The sequence below is a fragment of the Paralichthys olivaceus genome, chromosome 19 (genome assembly GCF_024713975.1).
Source record: "Paralichthys olivaceus isolate ysfri-2021 chromosome 19, ASM2471397v2, whole genome shotgun sequence".
Lineage (NCBI taxonomy): Eukaryota > Metazoa > Chordata > Actinopteri > Pleuronectiformes > Paralichthyidae > Paralichthys > Paralichthys olivaceus.
This window is the reverse complement of record NC_091111.1, coordinates 20,045,371-20,070,641: the sequence shown is the minus strand read 5'-3', so window position 1 is coordinate 20,070,641 and position 25,271 is coordinate 20,045,371. Positions and strand designations below refer to the sequence as shown.

Below are 25,271 nucleotides of genomic sequence, written 5' to 3'. Positions count from 1 at the left end.
TGAAGCAGTGAAAAAACTCAGAAACAGATGTTTGATGTAAATCCACTGGAAAACATTGAGGTCAGTGTGAAGGTGGAGGATGAGACAGAAAACAACATGTGAGGAAACACATGAATAATCTACAATGGATCAACATCATTACCAAATAAAAAGGATTGAATCATGTACAAACACGCTTCGTCCCACATGAACACATCTGTCAGATCATGTGCCAACACAGCGGTCATCTATTTCAATGGTACTGGTGCTTTTATTTTGAAGGCCATGTCCTGGAGCGTCTGGCCCCCCCCGCCCCAACTGTGTGAAGTTTAGTGAAAGTTGGACCTCAGTGCTGGAGCGTTTTTTAACTGAGCTGCAGTCGGAACGACTCGGGCGTGAAGGAGCCTGGACCTCAGGGAGGAGGACGTGATGACGTCACACGATGAGATTTATCAAACTTTGGTCCATGGTGGGGTTCAGGACCTGTACTGCATCCAGCCACCAGGGGGCGACCCACATGCTTTGGCTTCACTTCTGGGAGTTGTCATGTCGTCCATCTTTTTAGAATCCCATTCTTTGTTCCTCACTTTTTCACTTAAACAGTTCGGGTTCGTAGAACGTTTATTCTTCTAAGTTTTCAAGATGTTTGCTGAACGTTTTTTCTTCTGAACTTTCTTGAAATAAATTTTTCAAATATTCAGAATCCCAAGTTCAGATCTGTAGAAAGACTCGATGGTCCAGACTCAGTTTGACAGAGATCATGTGTGGAAAGTCCTCGAGTCCTCGAGTCCTCGAGTCCTTGTGTCCTCGTGTCCTCATGTCCTCGTGTCCTCTGGGTTCAGTTGTAATAGAGATAAATATCTTGCTGGACATCTTCAGGAGTCCAACATGTGAATGTGGACAATCCATCCATCCATCTCTCTATCCATCCATCTCTCTATCCATCTATCCATCCATCCATATCTCTATCCATCCATCCATCCATATCTCTATCTATCAATCAATCAATCAATCAATCTATCTATCTATCTATCTATCATCTCTCTCTATCTATCTATCTATCTATACATCCATGTGTTGTAGTTCCTCCCCCTTCTCTCTCCTCTCTCCCTCTCTCTCTCTCCTCTCTCCCTCTCTCTCTCTCTCTCCTCCCTCTCTCTCCTCTCTCTCACCCTCTTTGAGCGCACCAGTCGATGATTCAGGTGAACACTGATTCACACTGAGTCTCATCCACTTGTTAGAAAAAGTGTTTTTCTTGTGTCAGGGTGAAACTCTCCCAGATCGACCCTTTACGCACGGATCGACCCTTTACGCACGGATCGACCCTTTACGCGCCCCGCAGCGGATCGATCTGTGGATCTGTTCCTCCAGCGCACACCGGCAATGGACGACGAGTTTCTTTCCAACTTCTCCGCGGCGCTGCCCGGAGACCCCGCGGCTCCGAACCCCAACTCCACCGAGGAGCCCGGCTGGTGGTCCAGCTCCGGGGACGACGGGGAGACGGTGCACTTCGTCGTGCGCTGCGTCATGTCCTCCGTGTACATCCTGATCATCACCGTGGGTCTCGTGGGCAACATCACCCTGGTGAAGATCTTCATCACCAACAGCGCCATGCGCAGCGTGCCCAACATCTTCATCTCCAGCCTGGCGGCCGGAGACCTGCTGCTGCTCGTCACCTGCGTGCCCGTGGACGCGTTCCGCTACTTGTCCCAGGAGTGGGTGTTCGGCGAGGCAGCGTGTAAACTCATCCCCGTCATCCAGCTCACCTCGGTCGGCGTGTCCGTGTTCACGCTGACGGCGCTCAGTGCAGACAGGTAGGGCGCGTGCATGTGGAATAAAAACACATCATATATCATGAATTCATGTTTTCTACAGAAGATAATAAAGGATGGAAGGTTTACTGAAGGTTTACAGAAGATTTACAACTGAGGCTTCTTCTCTTGACTCTTCTCTTTACTATTCTTATATAATATTATCATTTCACAATAATCTGATAATAATCTTTCTTTCTATTTTATAATCTCATGCAGCATGCAGGAATGTGTAATGTATATTCTGTGTGAATGTATATATATATATATATATATATATATATATATACATATATATATTTAATATATATATATTATATATTGTAGACAGTTGTTGAGGCTGCAGGTGAAGAAACTTCCTCTGGAATATTTTCAGATTAAAAACTGAGACATGTTCAAATGAGCATTTTGATGAATGTGTGATTTAGTTGGAGCTGATTTACATTTACACAGAAAGCTGATTAAGATCATATGTGACGCAGTTTTAATTAGTTATTCTTCATGACCAGTAATCATTAGTTATTGTTAACAGTACTGATTAGTTATTAGTGAATGTCCTGCAGGATGATGAGCAGCAGGAGAGAGATTTCACAGGATTCATGTTAAAATAACTAACGGCAGAGATTCATGTCATTTAATAAATATGTGAAAAACTGGGAAAAAAGTCAGAGTTAATTCATTCCTGAGAATATTTTTGGAAAATGAGTACAATAAAAATTGTCAGGACATTTAGGTGCAATAGATAGAGTCCAAAACGAGATGGGTTTTTTTTTTTGTTAGGTGGAAGACAGTTTAGTGAACGATGTAGAAATTCACTTCTTGTTGACAGCAGAACTCATGTCTGTGAACATTAAATATTTATAACCTCTGACAAATATAAGGATGAGCTGTGTGTGTGTGTGTGTGTGTGTGCTCTCGTACAGTTTCCAGTTTGAAAGAGGAGGAATATTGAATGAGAACCAAGAGAGATGATCAATATGGAAACATAACGACAGGACGATGACAGGAAATTCAAGTTTAAAAGTTGAATCTGAGAGAAACAGACTCGTCACGCGTCTGGTGACGATAAAGAATAAAGTGGGATGAACATTTCTTATTTCATGGGCTGTTTGGGATTTTGGCAGAGCAACAATAAACATGATTGAAGCTGCAGGCGGTCCACATGCATCGGGATGAGCTGCGGCTGCTGGGTGTTGGTTGACACAGCTTGGTTTTGTGTTTGCACAGTGGATGAGGGAGTTAAAGTCAAACCCTGTTGAGGCTGTTGCTGGTAAGTGCTGCTATGAATATGAAGAAGTTTGGTACATGAGTGAGTCGAGTGCAGGTTGGACAGTGTGTCGTGAAATCAGTGGAAGCTCCTGTTTCAAAGGGCCATGGGCTGAAGGACAACTGGAATTCTGTTGAAGGGGTTTGTTTTATGGAACATGTCTGTGGTACGTTTCACTTATGATGACCAGACCATGAAAATATCACGTCAATCAAACATGCATGTTATACACATGTTGTTTTTGATGTGTAGACGACTGTTGACAACACGTCTCATTGAGAGGAAAGTTTCAGCAAAAGTTACGCAGGTTTAAATCTGTGATTGGCTCCTAGCGTCGGCTGCTCTGATGAAAAGTGTCAGAATCTGAAGAAGGGTTTAGACGTGAGTTACCATGGCGACAATCTAAGCTCTGAGGTGAAGTCAGCTTTCTGGCGATCTCTACAAACTGCGTCAGGTTGTGCTCACCTGCCGACACAAGCCAAACGTGCACACTCCCTCTCAGCTCTGTGCACGTGCCTCTGCTGCCCCCGTGATGAATGTGGTGTCTCCAGATCAGTGGTGTCCCTGAATCTGAACAGTGTGAAACTCTGGTGACGCACAGGAGCGATTCCTTAATGAGCAATTAGCAGCATAATTCTCTGTGAAATCTTTCTCCCGTGAAGCTTCAACACGACTTCTTTAAATAACAGAGACTCCGTCCCTGTTCACATCCAAGGTCAGTGACAGAAGCAGAAGACGAAGACGAGAGGAAAAAGGAAAACGCAGAACGGTTTTGTGTTTGGTGACGTTTAGTGGAGCTGACAGTCAGACCTCAGGGAACCAGGCTGCAGATATACGACTGATAATAAGGTTATAGATCATTATTACTTGAATACAATCATCTTCTTGACTGTATATAAAGATGATCACTGACTGTATATAAAGACACTGACTGTATATAAAGAATCACTGACTGTATATAAAGAATCACTGACTGTATATAAAGAATCACTGACTGTATATAAAGATGATCACTGACTGTATATAAAGATGATCACTGACTGTATATAAAGACACTGACTGTATATAAAGAATCACTGACTGTATATAAAGAATCACTGACTGTATATAAAGATGATCACTGACTGTATATAAAGATGATCACTGACTGTATATAAAGAATCACTGACTGTATATAAAGATGATCACTGACTGTATATAAAGACACTGACTGTATATAAAGAATCACTGACTGTATATAAAGAATCACTGACTGTATATAAAGATGATCACTGACTGTATATAAAGATGATCACTGACTGTATATAAAGACACTGACTGTATATAAAGAATCACTGACTGTATATAAAGAATCACTGACTGTATATAAAGATGATCACTGACTGTATATAAAGATGATCACTGACTGTATATAAAGAATCACTGACTGTATATAAAGATGATCACTGACTGTATATAAAGAATCACTGACTGTATATAAAGATGATCACTGACTGTATATAAAGATGATCACTGACTGTATATAAAGAATCACTGACTGTATATAAAGATGATCACTGACTGTATATAAAGACACTGACTGTATATAAAGAATCACTGACTGTATATAAAGAATCACTGACTGTATATAAAGATGATCACTGACTGTATATAAAGACGATCACTGACTGTATATAAAGACACTGACTGTATATAAAGATGATCACTGACTGTATATAAAGAATCACTGACTGTATATAAAGATGATCACTGACTGTATATAAAGAATCACTGACTGTATATAAAGATGATCACTGACTGTATATAAAGACGATCACTGACTGTATATAAAGACACTGACTGTATATAAAGACGATCACTGACTGTATATAAAGAATCACTGACTGTATATAAAGACACTGACTGTATATAAAGACGATCTGTTTTCAGACTGAGACACTGATTGAAGGTCAGACCTCAGGGGACAGATTTAGATTCTACAACTAAAACTCATTGAACATGAAGTGTGTGTGTGTGTGTGATTGTGTGTGTGTGTGTGTGTGTGTGTGTGTGTGTGTGTGTGTGCGTGTGTGTGTGTGTGATTGTGTGTGTGTGTGTGTGTGTGTGTGTGTGTGTGTAAAGGTCACTACATGTTGTTTATTCATGGAGCAGAAATCTTCAGCTTTAAATCCAGAGTTTGACCTTTTACATTTTAGATGATGAACAGAAACAGTCGAACATTTATTCAACAGGACGTTTTTAACATGAAGCAGAAGAAGAGAAGGATGAAGGGATGAAGGGAAGGAGGATGAGTGGATGAGGTAGAAGGATGAAGGGATGAAGGGAATGAGGATGAGTGGATGAGGTAGAAGGATGAATAGATGAGGTAGAAGGATGAAGGGATGAGGTAGAATGATGAAGGGATGAGGTAGAATGAAGGGATGAGGTAGAAGGATGAAGGGATGAGGTAGAATGATGAATGGATGAGGTAGAAGAATGAAGGGATGAGGTAGAAGGATGAATAGATGAGGTAGAAGGATGAAGGGATGAGATAGAATGATGAATGGATGAGGTAGAAGAATGAAGGGATGAGGTAGAATGATGAAGGGATGAGGTAGAAGAATGAAGGGATGAGGTAGAATGATGAATGGATGAGGTAGAATGATGAATGGATGAGGTAGAATGATGAAGGGATGAGGTAGAATGATGAAGGGATGAGGTAGAAGGATGAAGGGATGAAGGGGTGAAAGGTTGACTGGGTGATTAGAGGCTCTGCTCATCATCACATTGTTCATGAACAGATTAGAGATGCGTTCACTGACTGTAGGACACTCTCACGTTCTCCTTCATCACGTCACGTTCTCCTTCATCACGCCACAGTTGTCCTCTTCGTCATCAACACGTGTCCTCATTGTCTCCTGTGTTGTCGCCTCCTGTCCAGGGAGGACGGCGTCAGACAGGACCAGTGGGTTTTAATTCCCTCGCTCTGCGCTGGGCCATGAGCTACATCAGCCTTTTCCCGCTCCGTCAGCCGGTTGTTTACAAACAGGCAGCGCCGTCGTTCCTCCAAATCACCAGCTCGTTAGCGGGAAACTCATTTCCTGATCACACGACTTGGGGCAGCACTCTGGCTGTGTGCTGGACCCTGATGGTTTCTAACGAGCCCCTAACGACACTAAAAGCCACTAACGAGCCCAGAACGGCTCTTAACTTGCCTGAAGGTCCTTGATGAGCAGAGGAGCCTGACGCACCATTAGCAGAAGGATTTGAGTTGCTACTGGAGCCCTAATCACTTCCTGTCAAGATGATGCACACGGACACCAGGCGACTGCTGCTGCAGGCCAGAGGGGTCAGACAGGACATCCTGTACATGCGACGAGCATTTAGGTTTGTGTTTGATACCGGTCCTAAATCAATACTGTAAAAACAGAAGGAACCGATAACGGCTGCTACGTGTTTAAACGTGAGCTAAGTTCTGGTTGTGTTTTCTCTCCACAGTCGTCAATGCTGCTCGGATGTAAAGTACCATGACAACATATGTGCTATGATCACTTCTATTCAAATTCAAGTTGAAATGAATGAATTTAATCATGATTGCATCACATATCCGACACCAGTGCTACAGGACGGAGGAGAGAAAGGGTTTGTGTGACGGAGAATTGGCTTGAAAATGAATCAAGGGATTAGAAGGAGAAAGAGAATCCGTCTTTGTTCGTCCAATCAATTCCTCTTTCAGCTTTCTGTGACCACCAGAGATCTGAGGAGGGAGAAACATCCGCCGCCACGTTTGGGTCTTTGTAGAGCGATGGTCTTATTGTGAAAGGCCAGGGGTGGTCAGAGGACGTCACAGATGACGAAGAGGAATCGAAGAAGATGAGGAGGATAGCTGGTAGTGAGGTCTGAGTGCGAGGGGATTCGAGTGGAAGAGGCGAGGGAAGAGAAGGAGCGGAGAAGTGACCGGATCGACTCTGAGGAGAATCACTGAAGAGTCCAGAGCAGAGAGATGAAGAGGTTCTGTCCGGGCGGCTGCTCCACCTGGACTCATCTTCAGCTTCCATCATTTACTGACGTTCTTGTCATGGATGGATGAACACAGGCTGTTGCTGATGATGACTTGACAGCTCCTCTAAAGTGAAGCCAAAACATATCGCCCCCTGGTGTCAGGCTGCAGTATAGGTGATAAACCTCCTCCATGTTAGCAGGTGGGACATGGACCAAACTAAAGAATGAAAGTAGACGTTAAATAAATGTTTGTCAAAGATGATTCTGTCGTTTCAGCTCGTTCTGATCTCACTGATGTTTGTTCAAGTGTTTCTGATCACTTTGGTTTGAATCAGTTATTTATGATATAAGACGTGATGATTTAAATCTGACTTTACTGGTTAGATTTTCTCTGATATTCATCAAGATGAAACAACACCGGACAGATTAGAACTCAAGGACGAGTCACAGAATTCATTTTTACATTTTCTATACAGTATGTAGCTAGCCTGCAGCGTTAGCTTGAATAAGGGATTTCTCTTGATCCTCTCCTCCCGTCACTCCACCAGTGGAGCTGCTCTTCAGCTCGTCCTGATGAGCGTGAGAGTGAATGAATGTGAAGCAGCAGGTTTCAGCTTCCATTGAATAAATAAAGGTGTGAAACACTGGTGCAGGTATGAAGCAGAGCAGACGCTCTTCATCTTCTTAGAAATGTTCAGGGTTCACACTTTGTGTTGCATCGTCTATTAGAGTTTGTTAGAGTTTATAAACACACAGCACAGATGTGAGTGTATGTATTTAAAGCACACAGACACACACACACACACACACACACACACACACACACACACACACACACAGACTTCATGTTGTTGTTGTTGTGATCAGTTCAGTTTCATCTGAATTCAGATTCTGCGTCAACAATAATTTACATTTTACAACCGAGGTTCCGTGGAGACGAGTCGTCCATCTTTACTTTTAGTCTGTATTTTGTTTATGTGACGGTGAAAATGTGCAGAAACAGCTGCTCAGATAAACACGTGTGTGGTCTGCTCTGACTAATGAGACTTCAAAATGCAGCTGGATGAATATATATAACTATATATATATAAAAACTGAGTTTAAAGAGTTCCATTGTTCCCTCTCCGCTCTGCAGAACCTTTCTCATTAACTAACAAAGAGCCCAGAACCACAAATGCTGTGAAAAGAAAACTGATCTAATTATGGAGATGATTCACAATTCAGAGTATGATAATGTGTCTTTTGTTACCGTTCTTATTTCATTACCAACACGTTGAAGCAGCTTGGTCTCATAATCGGATTATTCACAACCAGGTTAAATGTCAACTCAATATCTCTGATAGTGTTTGTGCTGTTTGAAGAAGCTACTTGCTCCTCTCCTCCAGGAGGTGACGGTCATAGCTGCAATGCACCATGGGAGCTGGCTCTGCGGGAGAGCCGTTCCACTTCCCATCAATGCCACTGTACAGACTGTGAAGTCACGAGTTAGTCTTGGAATGAATGGAGCTAAATGGCTAAAATAATTATTTACACCGGCTTCAAGACAAAAATGCAAACATATTATATTTTTATTTCTACAAATATAGTATTGATCTTATATCAGAATTTAAATTTGAATAACATAAATGTCCCTCAGCTCGTAACGGGGACGGACATTTCTGCCCATATCATGATCGTATATTCTGCTAATACCTGCAGAGCTACAACTCCTCGAAACAAAGGCCGTGGATCTTTATGAGGAGACATTGTCCCGAGATGGTTTGAGTTGTTGAAAACAGCAAAGATGTGGAATGTATTGCTGCGAGGTGACATGTTTGACTGTTGCTTCCCTCCGTGTCTCCGACAGGTACAAGGCGATAGTGAACCCGATGGACATCCAGAAGTCCGGCGCTGTCTTCTGGACGTGTCTGAAAGCTGTTTCTATCTGGCTGCTGTCCGTCCTGCTCGCCGTCCCGGAGGCTATTTTCTCCCAGGTCGTCACCATGCAGGTGAAACAACAGCCCTCGACACAAGGTTCTTCAGATCTGACAGAAGCTGTGTCTCAATTCAGCAGTGGACCCGGTCTACGCAGCTGATGTCAGCCTCATCCAATGGCTGTGCACACTGCGTCCGCTGAACCGAAGTGAGGTCCCTGCACTGAGACACAGCTGCAGTCTGCCTCTAATTACTGTTTCTCTTGACTCAAGTCCGTTTAGAAATGTCAACTGTTGCAGCAGATTTCAGATTCACTGTTCGCACAGGAAGAAAACGAAGTCAGATGATTATGTCATTTAATGTAGTGATGCATTAACATTGTAATAATAGAACAGACATGATCCGGAGCTCATCCAGATTAACCAAACATTGTACCTCTCCTCTCAGGGTCACCGGGATCACACCAACGCCACCTTTGTGAACTGCGTTCCGTACCCGCTGTCCAATCAGATGCACCCAAAGATCCACTCAGTGATGATCTTCTTGGTTTACTTCCTGATCCCTCTCGCCATCATCTCTGTGTATTACTACCACATCGCCCGCACGCTCGTTAAGAGCGCCCACGACATGCCGGGGGAGGTCAGCGAACACACCAAGAGACAGGTGACCGCTGGATGAATGAATGAATGAATGGATGAATGGATGAGCCCACTTCTGTCTTCGTCACTGGAACATGAAGAGTTCAGTGCAGATGGTCCCAGTTTGTTTTACTTGAGTCCAGATTTTCATCAACTGCATTTGTAAGTTAAGACTCAGACTCAGACTCGTTTGGCAGAAGATATCGATGATGTCTCGATGCTTTAAAATAATGCAGTTTAAATTCAGTGTCATAAAACCTGACTTTCTTTCAAATAAATCAGAGCAGGGTAACTTTTAGTTTTTCATAAAGTGTGTGCGCAGGAACATGAAGAGATGAAGTCACACCAAAACATAAGGAAGTGTCTCCTGGGATTTCTAACCCTTGAACGGTCTGAAGTTTACTTTACCGGACGAGAAGCTTTTCACACCAACACCTCCCACCCCCGACCTCAGACACCTCAGTGGATATTTCGGCCATGAGGGAGGTTTGTCGTGGACGACTGCGTCGGTTGGATGAGTGATCACTTTAGACGAGTTTGATCCTCACAGACGGAAGAGAGGTCAGAGCGAGGCGGGCTGAATTATTAAAGAGGGGTCGTAGACTGTGTAAATATAAATGGACAACTTGTCAGCTTCCAAAGTTGAAGTGTCTTGATTGCCCCCTGGTGGCTTGCTGCAGTATATGTCGTAAACCCTGCCTGCTCCATGTTAGCAGATGGTTCATGCACCAAAATGAAAGAAATCAAAGCAGACATTATATTATTGTTTCTCAAAGATGGTTTCTGTCAATTTAGGGAGTTCTTAAGGGGAAACATCAAACCCCAAGTCGTTCGTGTAGCAGATGAAGGATTTTGCAGGTTTCAGGTGTTAGATGGAAAAACAGATGAGTCACTTCTCACCAGAGACAAAGAGAATCTCCTCACTCCATTAAAGACTTTGCTGCGTCAGACGTCTTCTTCAGAGAATTTCAGACTTGTCTCAAACTAAAATCCTCAGGCAGCTGCATGTCGCCCTCTCACTGATGAAACTTAAAATCAATATGGAGTCTTTATTGGCTGCTAAGCTCGGAAACAGACACATTCTCTCATCTCGCATGAGCTCGACAGGCCTCTGCTGCTAGCTCACAACAGCAGCTGTTTACGTACAAGTACATAAAAACAGGTTGAAGTTAATTAGCTGGTTCTTTAAGAAAACTGATCTCTCCTCAGACTTTCTGTCATTGTTACCTGTTTAAATAATAAAATGTCTTTACTAATAATCTAACGATCTGTGTTACGTGCATGTTGTGTGAATCTAAAATCGCTGTTTGTCTGAGGCGTCTCAGCCGCCGTGGAGTTCACAACATATCCTGCACATCCATCGTGTTGTGTTACATTAACATTCAAGCAGCACAAACGCAATAACAGCAGCAGCAGTGACACATGCAACAAAAGAGACAAATAAAAGAGACAAAAACTCGGAGCAGCATCAGAGGCACTCAGACTTTTCCGGTTTTCTGCCTCATGAGAGTTCATGTTTATTCATGAAACCTCGACAAAATAAAACCCTCCAGTTTGGAGTTTTTGTCCTATCTTTAATCAAGACTTACAGTTTAACTGCATGACTTGTTGTAATTTATGTTCAGAATGTGCATTACCTTTCCTCAAAACTCTGCCCTTGCACAACCATAGTTCCTGTTTGCACCTAAATTGGCTCTGCTTCAGCTCAGACTGTGTGCTTGCACTCAGACATATTATTCCTGGGCTCCAGCTTCAGCTCGTCACTCGGGCTGCTTTCTGTGCGCTCATGATTCATCTGCTCTTGGATTTCTCCTGTGCGCTCCGAATGTTTTGTGTTACAACCCTGTCAAAGGTCCCCAACCAATAGAATGCCAGGTGTTACTTTGAACGAGGACTTCAAACTTCACCATAAAGCCATCGAACCAAAGATCTCTAAACTCCAGCGTCGTCCTTCTCCTCCCTGAGATGTTTCACACTAAATCTCCTTTTCCTCACAGGTTTTCACGCTGTCTCTTAGATGTTGGATTTAAGCCCGAGAGCCACTGAGCGTTCCTCCAACAAGAGCGTTCACACCAGCAACAGTATTTCTCACAGACTCTAAGTCTCTCCGAGAAAAGAGTCAACAGCTCTAGTCCTCCCTCAAAAGATTGACGAGGACTGACCTTAACTAACCTCACTGCTCCCAAGCTCCAAGGTTCAGCTTCTGTGTTCAGTGACTTTTGTCCAAACCTGAGGACGTGAGAGCTGTGATCTGATCCTGTGATTCAGATGCTCATGTCCTAAGAAGGTTCAAACGGTTCCGACCACATGAAGACAGTGACGCTCACGAAGGTGTTGAAGGAAAAGAGTAAAAAGCTCCAAGCTACAAAGGAGCATGTGTCAAACTGCTCAAGGTGTCAGACGGCGGTTCGGAAGTCTGGGTTCAATCCTCAGGACATTTTGAAGTAAGACAACAAAAGACTCTGAAAAAGACGTGTTGTCGAAAAATTGCTTTGAGGGAGTTTCTTCAAATTTGACACAAACGGTCACAAGCAGGAATTTGTTGGTCAAATCTCTCAGTTTCTGCTCGTCCAGACTCTAACCGAAGCTCTGACTTATTCTTACGGAGGTTTTAGTAGCGTGGACGACAGGTGACTCTGCTGACAGGATCATCTCCTCAGGTCTTACAGGTTATTTCAGAAAGAATTCAAATTCATTCTAGAACGTTAGCACATCAGATCACACCAGAAATCACTGAGGCACTTTCTTTTCTCCGTTCACGCTGAACGTGTTCGGGCAGAACACGCAGCCTGTGAGTAGGCGTGAACACATCTGATGTGATTATCAGTGATTTGCTTTCTGTGCTGACGACTCCACGTCTCATTTCAGAGTGTGAGTCATGGATGTTCGGAGCAGAAGCTCGGAGTTCAGCTGTAATTACACTGAATCACCTCTTCAGTGACTCACGGTGAAAATAAACAAAGCCTCCAGATGTCCTCTCATTTCTCAGCAGTAAATGGAAACTAAGTAGATGCTAGTTTTCATCTGTCTGTTGAGACGTCAAAGAGACAAACACCCGTTAAGGTCAAAGGTCGTCGGTGCAGCAGCTCATTATGACCCATGTTTTATTGTTGGCCTCTAGTTGTTAGGAGATCTGTCGCACAGTATCTCAGAGCACTGAGCTGCAGAACTTGTCGTAACCATCGACGTTAAATTAAGATGGATGACATGACGGTGCCCCCTGGTGTCTGACTGCAGTATAGGTCAGGAACGTCCTCCATGTTAGCGGATGGGACAGACGTTAAATAAATGTTTGTCAAAGATGTTTCTGTCATTTCAGCTCGTTCTTCTCTCTCTGAGGTTTGTTCAAGTGTTTCTGATCCGTTTGGTTTAATTAGTTATTGATGATATAAAAGCAGGCGGAGACTTCATGATTGACAGCTGAGACTGACTCCTGATTGGTCCCGTGCTTGTATGGGCGGGACCTTGATACCACAGCTCCACATATTAATCACTACTGCACAAATGACATCATCACCACAAGATGGCAGAGTTCATATCATGTGTCTCTAATTGTTACACACGATCTCGCTGTTTTTCCTCTGAAACTGATGCAACCACCAACGTTACCAACGTTTCCTTTAGAACACTCTTCACCCTCCTGTTCCATCGTCTCTGTTCATTTTCTCCCTCAGTCGTATTTTTTACTTATTTTCAACCATCAGAGGTTTGAGGAAAATGATTCTGAACAACTTCACCTGGACGATAGATTGAGAATAATGACTTTTACACCAGTGCATGATGGGAGACTTCATCATCCGCTGTACAGAGTCTGTATTTCATCTGTGAACCCGAGAGGACAACAGGTGCTCAGACGAAGAGATGGTTCCTCCGCATGTTTCAGCAGCGAGTTAATGTCTCGTCTCCTCAGAGGTGGACGTGTCTCTAATGGAGGCCGAGGAGAAACTGTTAGAGATCTGAAAACATGATGGAGCAGCTGCAGGTGTGTGTGTGTGTGTGTGTGTGTGTGTGTGTACAAACATGCAGGCAAAGATATACATGTTTCACAGATTCACATAATCCAATGTTCTACAGGAGTTGAACTCTGCCCGACTAATCAGAGCAAACACGAAGCAGCAGCTGCCGCCTGCAGCTCAGAGATGATCCCGCTCCGTAATCAGCAGAGTTCGCTGCTTCGTCCTTAAGAGGCGAGAGGCTGCCGGGCGCCGTCAAACCCAACACACGACTCTTTTCCTCCAAGCAGAATTTAATTAGTCAAAGGAAATATAATTAACTTCTACAGACGGAGAACCAGTCGATGTAGTTTTCACCAAAACCTCTCGATTGCGGAGCGTCCCTGTGTCACGAGACTCTCACAGACTTATATCTGCGTCCTGTCAGACGGATTAGTGTCTTACCTTTTACTACTTTATATATTTTCTCGTTGCCATAACTCGTGGACCTGAAATGATTTTTTCTCTTTGTCTGAATTTGAAATTTCCTGCATTTCACTTCAGCCTCGTGTGACAATAACGTATCAACCTCGTTTTGTTTGCTCTGAAAATGAAAAAGTTTTGAGTAGTGATGGAAAATGAAATAGAAATGTTTTCATCTCAAAGTGATGAAAACAAATGAGACAGATGACGAGTTGTTTTGCAGAACACGCCCCCGCTGCTTTTAACTTCCTTATTCCCATGATCCTCTTTTGCACAAATTGAAAACTCATCATGTAGTTTTCATTCTATCTGAGACTCCAATATTTCAGAGTTTGATCATAATCAAACAGTCTCTGCTGCACTTGTCTGTGTGACATCTTGTTCATGTCTGAGCTGATGAAACCAAAACTAACAGATCAAATGAAACTATGAACCATGAAGCTTCAGTTCTCAGTTATTTAAAACTGAAGTTCTCCAGACCATTGTTTGGTATCTTCCTTATTTCCAGGACATTTCCTATGTGACCATATTATCATTTCATATTTGACTCAGAAATAAACAAAATATATCAAATCTGATCTGGAAAATTGTGTTGTTTTGTTGTTTTACTGTAAAAAATATAATATAAATTATGAATATTATTTCAGGACAGTGAACGTGTCATAGATCCTGTGTAATGTTGGTTTTGAGAGATGAGCCTCTTGACTTAAAGCTTTTGTCTTCGCTCGGAATGTTTTCATGAATAAAACAACATGCGGATGGTCTCTCTCTCTTCTGCCTCCAGATGGAGACGAGGAAGCGTCTGGCCAAGATCGTGCTGGTGTTCGTGGGTCTGTTCGCTCTGTGCTGGTTCCCCAACCACGTGCTCTACATGTACCGCTCCTTCAACTACCACCAGATGGACCTGTCGCTCGTCCACCTCATCATCACCCTGCTGGCTCGCGTCCTCAGCTTCTCCTCGTCCTGCGTCAACCCGTTCGCACTCTACCTGCTCAGCGAGAGCTTCCGCAGGCACTTCAACAGGTCCGCAGATAACTTGCTCGGGAGGGGGCGCCATCAACAAAGAGAGATTTCAGACACTGACGAACACGACAAAAACATGACACAAGCAAAGTTAGAAGGACGTTACAGTTTCTCACATCAGCCTTTAACTGCGTCCGATCACGACACAGAAACAAATATACACACAAACTTTATTTCTAGACTAAGATCAGAGTGAAGAGTCTTTTCCTGCTGTTGTGAGGAAACATCTTCTTTAAGTGAAGGAGACTCACAGACGTGTCCATGTTATTTATACTTTAAAGTTTCCAAGCATCGACGTTCTCTCAAGTCATCGGGTTTCAAACAGACGTGAAGCCGCTCGATCAAAGGTCAGAGGTCAACAGATACATGTAAAGATTGTAAAGAGATGAAGCCATCATGTACCTGAGTTATTCTTTCTTATTTAAAGGTTAGTTTTAACTGAGTCCAGTTAGTCTGTGAGAGGGATCTTGTTAAAGATCTTTATTTATTATGTCTCATATAAAACTACCGTCGTATTTGAAGCTGCTGTCACGCAGACGTTCCATCAATACTCAATAATTATCAGACTTCCACAATTTATCTTTAAATCAGTAAATCAAGGTTGATCATCGTTTAACTCAATCTTTGTCCGACCATGAATCCAAAACCAAAAGATGCTTCTGTGACAGAAGTTTAAGTAAATGTTTAGAAGTGTGAACTGCAGCGTTTCAAGGGACTACAGGGCCCCGGGCAAAGGGACTTTAGGGGCCCCTCCATCAAACCATAGCTCAAACTGTTCACACACAAATAATCGTGAAGTAGAAGAGTTCCCTGGTGAAATCTAATTTAGATTCTGTTGAACATCCAGTGTTCTTCTGAAGCCAGTTCTGTTGCACCTGATTCATTCAATCTACTCCATCTCCTTCTTCCTCAGTCAGCTGCAGTGTGGTAGAGCTCAACACCCTGAGTGCCGGGCCAGCTACCTGCATAGCACCTCCCACATCCGCCTCACGTCCATCAAGAAGAACACGCTCACCGCTCCAGCAGCCAATGGAAACCCCAACAGACAGGAAGTGGCTCTGTGAGGAGGGCGGCTGAGTCGGTGATTTACAAACGTCACCTGATCTCCTGAGGTTCGTGAACGCACTCCTGACTCCTGCAGCTGCAACACGAGGGACCTCTACACGCCTTGTACCAGGTGAACGATTCTACCAGCGGCTCCCGACACTTTGGACTCAACTACATCCTCGACTTGGCAACCAAACAAAAAGTGCCTCACGAAAATCACAGAGAAATAAAACGCTTCAGCCACGGCTGCAGGATTTATTGAATATGTTCCATCAATGTAGATATCTCACGTGGTATGTTGGATGAAGTAAAACCTGCAGGGGAAGCTTTAACAAACCACCGGTCCCCGGCTGAGAGGACAGTCGTGGGTCGCATCAGCGCCTCATCGGCATGTCAGCTGTGAAAACCTGGTTCTTTGTGCTCAGCTGATGGAATCAGCCATTTTCATTTACTCTGTGATTCTATGTTGATCCAATGAGACGAGGATTTGATTTTGTCTTTTTTTCTGCAGCCTGATGATAAGAAGGATCAGATACAGAGCAACGTCCCTGAAGACACGAGTCAGACGTGAGTTCGATGAATGCTCTGGACCATTGGAGGATTGAACTCTTTGACTCGATGGCCGCTCTCTCTCTCTCTCTCTCTCTCTCTCTCTCTCTCTCTCTCTCTCTCTCTCTCTCTCTCCTACAGTTGTGGAGCTTTGCAGAGTAACTGAACACACTTAGTTCAACACTGTCCTTGTAAACCAACAATTGTCTGTGGACGGAGAGCAACCTCTCTGGTCAACGTTCAGTCTGTGGCTCAGTCACATTTTGTATCCACCAGGTATCTTTGTCTGAGAGCTATCGGCAGTTACACAGTTCCCTCGTTAGCCACTGGCAAACTTTTTATTGAACTACGCAGGTTTGTGCCGTAGTTAAATAAAAAAGTTAGAAACTGCTCCTCAGTCCTCAAGTGTTTGTGAATTATGATTCATGACGATATGGTGTTGAGTTGTACCAGTGTTGTTTTAGCACCAGTGTCACCAGTTCTGTTGATGATTCACTCAGGATGTATCTTTACTGTTTTGCTGATGATGTGATTTTGTTGGTGTAAGAATGTGACCTGTTTGTAGCCAAGAGCTAAAGCTAACTAAAGCTAAAGCTCTCTGGGTCGAGAGGGCGTGTCGATGACAGGAAGTCATCGACACGATTGACACTGTGAGGAAGGAGATGAGTTGTTACGAAGCGAGCGATATTCGGACTCGTCTGTTTTCTGCATTTATTTAACTCTTTCTGGTCAAAGCTCTTTGCTCCACAAGTCAGCTCAACCCATTCACACACTTTATTATCATTAAGTGTTGTGTTGGGGTGATGCGATGTCTCTTAGTGGTCGATGGCACTGGACGGCCACCACGGCTCTGACATGTGGCGGTTCGAGTCCCAGCAATTCGTCTAATCTCTGCAAACAAGCAACGTTCACTGAATTCCACTAAAAACGATTTAAGGACCCGACGTTGTGGGGGGGGGGTGTCCTGGTGGAGACAAACAGAGATTGGTGTCAACACTGTGTTGCAGCTTTGCATGACCTGACCTGTGGTGACGTGTGCACAGATCGACGTGTTGTTTGTAATTTATTTGATTTGAATCTTGATGTTTCGTGTCTATTTAAAATGACGTGTTTGTCGGTGCCAGGCATGCTTCGCTTCTCCATGTTTGAAAATGAGTTTCATGAACTCCTGTAATAAATGTTACGATCTCACAAACAGCGGCGGCGGCGGATGGACGTGACTTTTTGAAGCAACATCAAAGAAAATTCCTGTTTGATCTTCTTTCATCAATCAAATCTACTCATATGCAAATGAACCCGCCTCTCACCTCACCCGCTGTGATTCAGACACGTCTGAACCTGAAACTGAAGAAGAAGAAGAAGAAGGAATTGGACACAGTCTCCTACGAGTCAGTGCTACGAGTGTTTGATAAATACAGATCACAAGCTACTAGCTACCTTGGCTAACTTAGTCGAGCTAACTTTAAATAAACCTCTGACCTTAGCTTTGATATTTCTGATAATGGGGGGGGGCAGGCGGTACAGTGGTTAAGGTTAGAACCTGTTAGAACCTGAACCACCTGCAAAAGTTTTCTTCTTCCCACATTCCAACCACATGTAGCTTAGATTAATTAGTGATTGTTCGTAATTGTGCCACAATCGTAAAATTAAGAACTGAAAAATAAAAGTCAAAACAGATTAAAAGGAAAATAATGTGAAACAAACAGGAACAGAACATTTCAGATGAACTGCTGTTTGTGCATGTTATTAAGAATTAGACAGGCGTGAACACCACTCCTTCACTTGATCGTCTGAGCATTAAATTAGCTCAGCAGCTTCTCTCCTGCCTCAGGTCTCGATCTCTCTGAGGCAACGATAACAATAATTAGAAAACACTGTGCGACTGCTGGAATGTGACGTTTCTTTCTTCCCTCATTTCACATCTCTGGCTTTTTCAACGTTTTCCTGCACAACAACCCGGAGATGAAGATCAGTGGACGTTAAACAACTCTGGTGACTCTGTTTCATTTCTAACACTAAGACGCCAAAACTCCAACAAGTGGAGTAAGTGTCAGATTAACTGTTGAGCATCAGTGACGTGAAGAGCATCTCTCATGTTGGTGCCTGAGGTATTTTAAAGAGTCGTTATTCCTCGTCTCCTCGATCACTACTTCACAGACTGACTCCAGATGACGTCACCGTCTCAAGACGGCAGCGTATTGGAAATATTCTGGCTTCATTATAGTCGGAGGAAGTGGAGACACGTCGTCCATCTTTATCTACATGCAGATGTTTCTTCATAAAGAAAAATCAGGTGCAAGAGATTTTTCTATAACCTCTCGAATACTTCAGGAGTCCAGACAGAGTCTGTCCTCATCGGGCTGATTCAACATCCACAGACTCACACTGTTGTTCGTCTTTCACATTTTCTCCTCCTGCACTCTTACCCTCCGTCTCATTTATTTTCCATTAGCGTCCTCCCTCTGCCTCTCGTCCATTTGTCTGTCCCTTCTCTCTTTATCCTCTCACCTCTCGCCTCTTCCTCAGCTGTGTTTACACTGAGCATCTGGAGTCACAGCAGAAAACAGGTTCTCATATTCTGACTTTTATCAGCTTGATGTTCTTATTTCATGTGAATATATTGGACACACTTTGATGAGGTGTTTGAAGGAGAAGGTCTGTTTGTGCTGATCGCTTTTTTAATCAACATCTGAACTGAGAATACAGGATATAGAATCACACACACTCACAATGTCCTCCTGCCATATATCCATAATCCATTTCCATTTAAATGATAAATTAGCTGGATGAACACACAGAACAAGTTTAAGACATCGAACAGAATCCAATCAGAGGATGTTGATGATTTGGGACTTTACATTGGTCTCATTGCTGATGTGTTTAATTAGAACCATCACACCTCTGGAGGCCGAGACGTTTAATAAATGAGAAACAGGAGCCAATATTCTCTGAATAAATAAGATTAAGAAAATGAGCGGTAACTACTCGTCCGATCTGAGCCGATCACAGAGACGGATTCATCACCGGTGAATTTAGGTAAACTCCTCCTCCTCACTATTACTGTTCTGTTCGGACAAGAACAAATGTAATGAACACTTTAAAGACTTGAATTAGCTGTGATCAAACCGTCATCAGTTCTGTTCTGCAGAGGGAAGTGCACGTTAAAGGGAAATCAGAGTGGCCTTTGTGCTTGTTTAATTTGACATTTTACAACAAAACCCTGAAAAAGTTAAACGAGCAGAAGCAATTAAAAAAATTATTGCACAGTGAAAAATAAAGAGTTAAAACTAATACTGAAGTTAAACAAATGAGATCCGAATGAAAGGAGTCCCGAGGCCAGAGACGTTATTTATTATAGGATTTCAAACTGTAAGCTGTAATCAAAAGACACAACATAAAAAAACAGATTTATAAAACCAGCGGAAACAAGGTGAAGTAATGAGTCATGAAGCCGTCGGACAGAATCAGGGTGAAGATGACAAAGCTCTGATGAGGGTTAGGGTTAGGGTGATGAAAACAGAATGAATGAATTCATTCGAATGTTTGAAAGTGATTTGACTGTGAATGAGACGCAGGCGGAGAGCAGATAAAACTACTTCTTCACAAGAGATTAAAATAAATAAAAGCATTTATGAGAGTCTTCAACCCACCCGTCTGTTTCTGCAGGCAGGTAAAACAAATCCACAGAAATGTGTCCTGACGGTGTTCAAAGCTTCAGACGCTTCACAGGCCTCGAGATAATCAACACATCTACATCCTGTTGGTTTCCAAGGTGACGAGACCACGAGGCTGATGACCTTTTCTCCCGATACGAGAATAATCACATTTGTCAGCAGGATTAAGCAAAAGTTACTGAGCGGATTTTCATTCAGCTTTTTTTCCACGTAGAGACGTCGCTAACTGTCGACTTCGTAAACACAACACCAGGTGGGATCATGAGCCATGATCTTTTACAGATGTGACATTAAAACCAGCATCAATGTGTTTCATCAAAGAGCATCACGGAGCTCAAACACTTTGAAGTATTCAGAACCAGTTCGATTTAGAATTATCTTAAATTTACGAGCTCCTGAAAACCTTGTGTTGAATGATCCACTTGAGCCCAGCTCAGAATAAAACCAACGACCGACGGACGACGCATCTTCCTCCAGACATGAAGCTGTCATACACAAAGGCTGCCATCTTTAACAAACATTCAGCGTCTACTTCGATTGTTTAGTTTGGTGCATGTCCCATCTGCTAACATGGAGGAGGAGGGACTTATGATTTATACAGCAGCCAGACACTGGAATCAAACCATGAACCTGTCCTGACTCTAAAGGTCAGCACAGAGGGCCCGAGTTTTAAAGTTCCCTTGTATCATATATTTATTTTAAACCTGATCTCACCTCAAACACACGTTACGATAAGTAAATAAGTTCGTCCGTCACGTCCAGACGAGAGTCCGACCTCGAAAACCCACTGAGACTCGTTAGAATTCAGAGCGGCCGCACGTATGCAAGAAAACATTGAAACTGAATAATGAGATAAACACAAGACTGTGTGTGTGTGTGTGTGTGTGTCCAATACAACACAATATAAAATATATATGTATCCATGAGTTAACAGTGATTTACATGAGGAGCACCGACTGAAACATGAAACTGAAACATGAAACTGAAACATGAAACTGAAACATGAAACTGAAACTGAAACATGAAACTGAAACATGAAACAAGAGGAATAAAAAACTATTTCAAACATTCTGACACAAGAATCTAAGATTTCACTCGCTGCGGCTCCACGGATCAGACGTGTGAGTCGCTGCCTCCAAATGACTCGAAGATCAGACAAACTGAAAAAAGAACGGGGACCTGACGGAAGAAGCAACGTGGACCGTGAGAGGCCCGGGCGTCTCATCTATTGAACCAAAGTGATGTGTTCAGGTCGCAGACCATTTCCTGCTTTAGATTCAAGGCGATAAGACGAGGAGCATTGTTCGGATGAGACATTTCAGAATCACTGGGTGGAAAATGATGTTCATTACCGACTGGGAGAAAACCTTATTGATCTGTCTGCAGCGTTTATGAAGCAGAATGAGACTCACTGGCTGTGATGCTCCGTTTCCATCTCTGCTCAGCTTCAGCTCCTTTAGCTCATGGTTCTGGATTCATCAGCAACGTCTCTCGCTCGGACACATGCAGCTCCTGCAGAGAAACTGAGGAGGATCTCTGGAGTTCACTGCAAGAATAATGATAATTCACCGCAGCTTAAGGAAACCTCTCCGAGCCGCTCGTCTTGTTTACCACTGGCAGGAAATAATGGTACAGGAGATTTATCTCAGCCTGCACCTTTCAAAAAAGGAAAAAAGCAGCATTGAATAGACTGCGACTGTCAAACTTTATCAGTCTGTCACAAAAGCATTCAATTATATTCCCGCTCTGGGACACTCGGCGCTGCATCAGCTGGAGCAGCCGCAGCAAATATGAGGGAGAGGCGCTATCTTCACTCTGCACCTGAGCAGCTCACACAGACTCCGACGGCCGCGGTGAGAAAGGTTCAATACGTCTTTTCTTCCCAGTTTGCTGAAAAGAGAATTCACATGGTTGCTGAATTATTTCGAAATGACTTAATGGTCGAATCTGCAGAACACAATATTCACAACCAGAGGAAACAAACAGGGAAACTTAAAGTCTGAGAGCTGGGAACCAGAACGGTTTAATACAGATCAGGTTGTTCTTCCTCTCCTCATGTCCACCTCTTCTTCATCATCATCATCTGAGTTGTAGCATCCCCCTCCTCGAGTTGAGCGCTGTCACCAGGGGCATCACAACAACATAAACACAGCAGGGGCCCCGAGCTGAGAGGGCCCCGAGCTGAGAGGGCCCCGAGCTGAGAGGGCCCCGAGCTGAGAGGGCCCCGAGCTGAGAGGGCCCCCACCCAAGAATGGCTGCTGATCGGCTACGTACAGGAGACAACACCACGGTCAGAAACCCCGAAGAACGTGATAATATCGTGAACAAGCAGCATAATAATAATATTAATGAATAATTCTGACGTGAAGGAATTCTTGATTTGTTTGTTTTTCCTTGTCGCTTGTTAAGTCTGAACTTCTCTGTGGAGCAGACACACACACACACACACACACACACACACACACTTTACTTCTATCTACATCACTTCACACTCAGCAGCAGACAGATTGTTAGTGATTGATTTTCCTGAAGATGCAGAAGAAGAGAACAAGGAAACAGTGTAAAGGAAAATAACTCCTCCTTTCTTCTATCGTCTTCACACACACACACACACACACACACACACACACACACACACACACACACACACACACACACACACACACACACACACACACACACCCTCACAGGAGCTACAGTTGTAATGAGACAGTCATGAATAAATTAGCATTTCATTGGTGAGGCAAATCGCACAGATTCATATGAGCCTGGATTTAGAAAAGTGTGTGTGTGTGTGTGTGTGTGTACATTGACCCCTTGCAGCTGTCACTGTGTGAGTGACAGAAAGTGTTGAGCATTTTCTAATTATATTTGGTTCATTTCTGTGGGTTTGATTTAAGTTTATTTAATCTGATGTGATCAGTCTCAGGATGTCGTCTGTGTTTTAAATCAACTTTTAAATGTAAATTCAGCTGTAAAATACATTTGTCTTTTAAAAAAGATAGACGTTAACAAAGTGTTATTTACAAATAGTTTACAAATAGAAAACAGTTCCTGTGTCTGCAGGTTTAAAACTCAATCTATCGTGTTGGTTTAAGAACAAAGGTCGACGCTTCAGGTTCCGTCATGTGACCAGTAAACCAGCAACTGGCCTTTGCAGCTGCCTCATTAAACTGATTAACAGAGGACCAGTAATCACACTGACAGACTGTGTGTGTGTGTGTGTGTGTGTGTGTGTGTGTGTGTGTGTGTGTGTGTGTGTGTGTGTGTGTGTGTGTGTGTGTGTGTGTGTGTGTGTGTGTGTGCAGTCTGACTGGTTTGCTTTGACAAGGTGTTACAGGTTAATGCAACACCAGCACCAGCTCTGATCTCGCCTCCGGGTCGGTTCCCTCTGTGTGTGTGTGTGTGTGTGTGTGTGTGTGTGTGTGTGGTGTGTGTGTGTGTGTGTGTGTGTGTGTGTGTGTGTGTGTGTGTGTGTGTGTGTGTGTACTCTTCTTAGGTTCCATAACGAACATTTAATGAATAGAGTTAAAAAACATACATGCATTTATATAGACTGAATATAAAGACGATCAGTGACTGTAAATAAAGACTGAAGACGCGACGACAACAATGAAGCTCAACTATGACAGACGCTGCCGTTCATACAATCGACCAATCATGAGTCAGTGTCAGCTGTCAATCATCACGTCTCCGCCTGTTTTTATATCATAAATAACTGATTCAAACCAAACTGATGAGAAACACTCGAACAAACATCGGAGAGAAGAACGAGCTGAAACGACAGAAACATCTTTACAAACATTTAACGTCTACCTTGAATTTTTAGTTTGGTCCAGTTCCCATCTGCTAACATGGAGGAGGTTTATAACCTATACTGCAAGAAGAAGAAGAAGAAGAAGAAGAAGAAGAAACACCAGACCCGTGTGCAAACGTCCATCACAGAGATTAGATTTGGAGGGTCAAAGGTCAAAGGTCAAAGTGAGGTTTAATGAAAGCACCTTTCAGTCCTGCCTGTCAATCACACATTATCCACGCCCCTAATTAATATGTCTCTTTGACTCTAAATGAAACATAATTTACTAAATGAGCAGGTGGGCGGGTCCTCAGGCGTCACTCATGTATGATTGTGACAGAACGTGTGTTCTCACGTCTCTGGTTCAGTGACTTTGATCTAAACACGTGAGCAAATAAAAACATCACATGTTCTGTTTCAGTCTCAGACGTCGTTCTCTCAGCTGAGTCCCACAACCGGGGACGGAAGCATCTGCAGAATCTAAAGTGTAATGAATGTGAAGACGAGCAGAGACGACAGATGTCCCCTCATCTACTGCCGCTGATTGTCTTCAGCTGAGAGGCGGCGACACAATAACCGTCTGCTAACAGCTTTGTTGGGAGGAATCCCTCATGCTATCAGTGTGTGCCGCTTAGTCTTTGATTCCCTCATGATGATGTTTGTAATGACACAGAAACGGCTGCTGGAGATGTGATGGAACCTCTGATCAGTTTAACAGAGACTCTAATGGACAAAAAGACGACACTTGACTGTGATCAAACGTGGGGACAGAGTGCTTCTTGGTCTTTTAGATCTGAGGACGTTTTCTCTCCTGAAAGTCTTTGTTCCATTGTTTACATTTGAAAAATAAAATCCTGCACATTTAGACGACTGAAATAAAAAAGATCCATTTCAGAAGGAGACGTAGTTCTGACCTGAGAGACGTTCTAAAGATCTTCAGGATGTTTGAGATAAACTTCTACAAACAGCATTTCAATTTTAGTTTACTGTCTTTTTACCTGAATGAGTCCAGATCACAGCGTCACCAAAATCCCAACCAGCATCAGCCGAGCTCCGACGGGGACGAAAGTCCAAAACTAAAGTGTGTCTCAAAGACTGGCTCTGCAGGAGGAGACAGTGAGAACTGGACCAAAGAGAATCAGAGTGAATCCATGAGGAGGAAACTCAGGTGCTGCAA

General features: G+C 43.3%; 1 protein-coding gene and 1 long non-coding RNA gene across 2 annotated transcripts; one reads left to right on the top strand and one right to left on the bottom strand.

Annotated features, from left to right (window-relative positions):
* The first annotated feature begins 1,137 nt into the window (after window positions 1–1,137).
* nmbr (neuromedin B receptor) lies at window positions 1,138–17,826 on the top strand. The gene is made up of 5 exons (XM_069515445.1): window positions 1,138–1,793; window positions 8,885–9,026; window positions 9,400–9,615; window positions 14,790–15,028; window positions 15,942–17,826. Exons 1-5 carry the CDS (start codon window positions 1,363–1,365, stop codon window positions 16,090–16,092), a joined length of 1,179 nt encoding a protein of 392 aa, XP_069371546.1. The 5' UTR covers window positions 1,138–1,362; the 3' UTR covers window positions 16,093–17,826.
* On the bottom strand, window positions 14,826–25,271 carry LOC138405632 (uncharacterized). The gene is made up of 2 exons (XR_011239428.1): window positions 25,093–25,271; window positions 14,826–15,084 (listed from the first exon to the last, which is right to left on the bottom strand). It is a non-coding gene; the product is annotated as an uncharacterized lncRNA (long non-coding RNA).

Coding starts and splice junctions, on each gene's coding strand:
- nmbr (XM_069515445.1), top strand. CDS start 1,363: ATGGACGACGAGTTTCTTTCCAACTTCTCCGCGGCGCTGCCCGGAGAC. Junction 1,794..8,884: donor ACGGCGCTCAGTGCAGACAG/GTAGGGCGCGTG, acceptor TGTCTCCGACAG/GTACAAGGCGATAGTGAACC. Junction 9,616..14,789: donor GCGAACACACCAAGAGACAG/GTGACCGCTGGA, acceptor TTCTGCCTCCAG/ATGGAGACGAGGAAGCGTCT.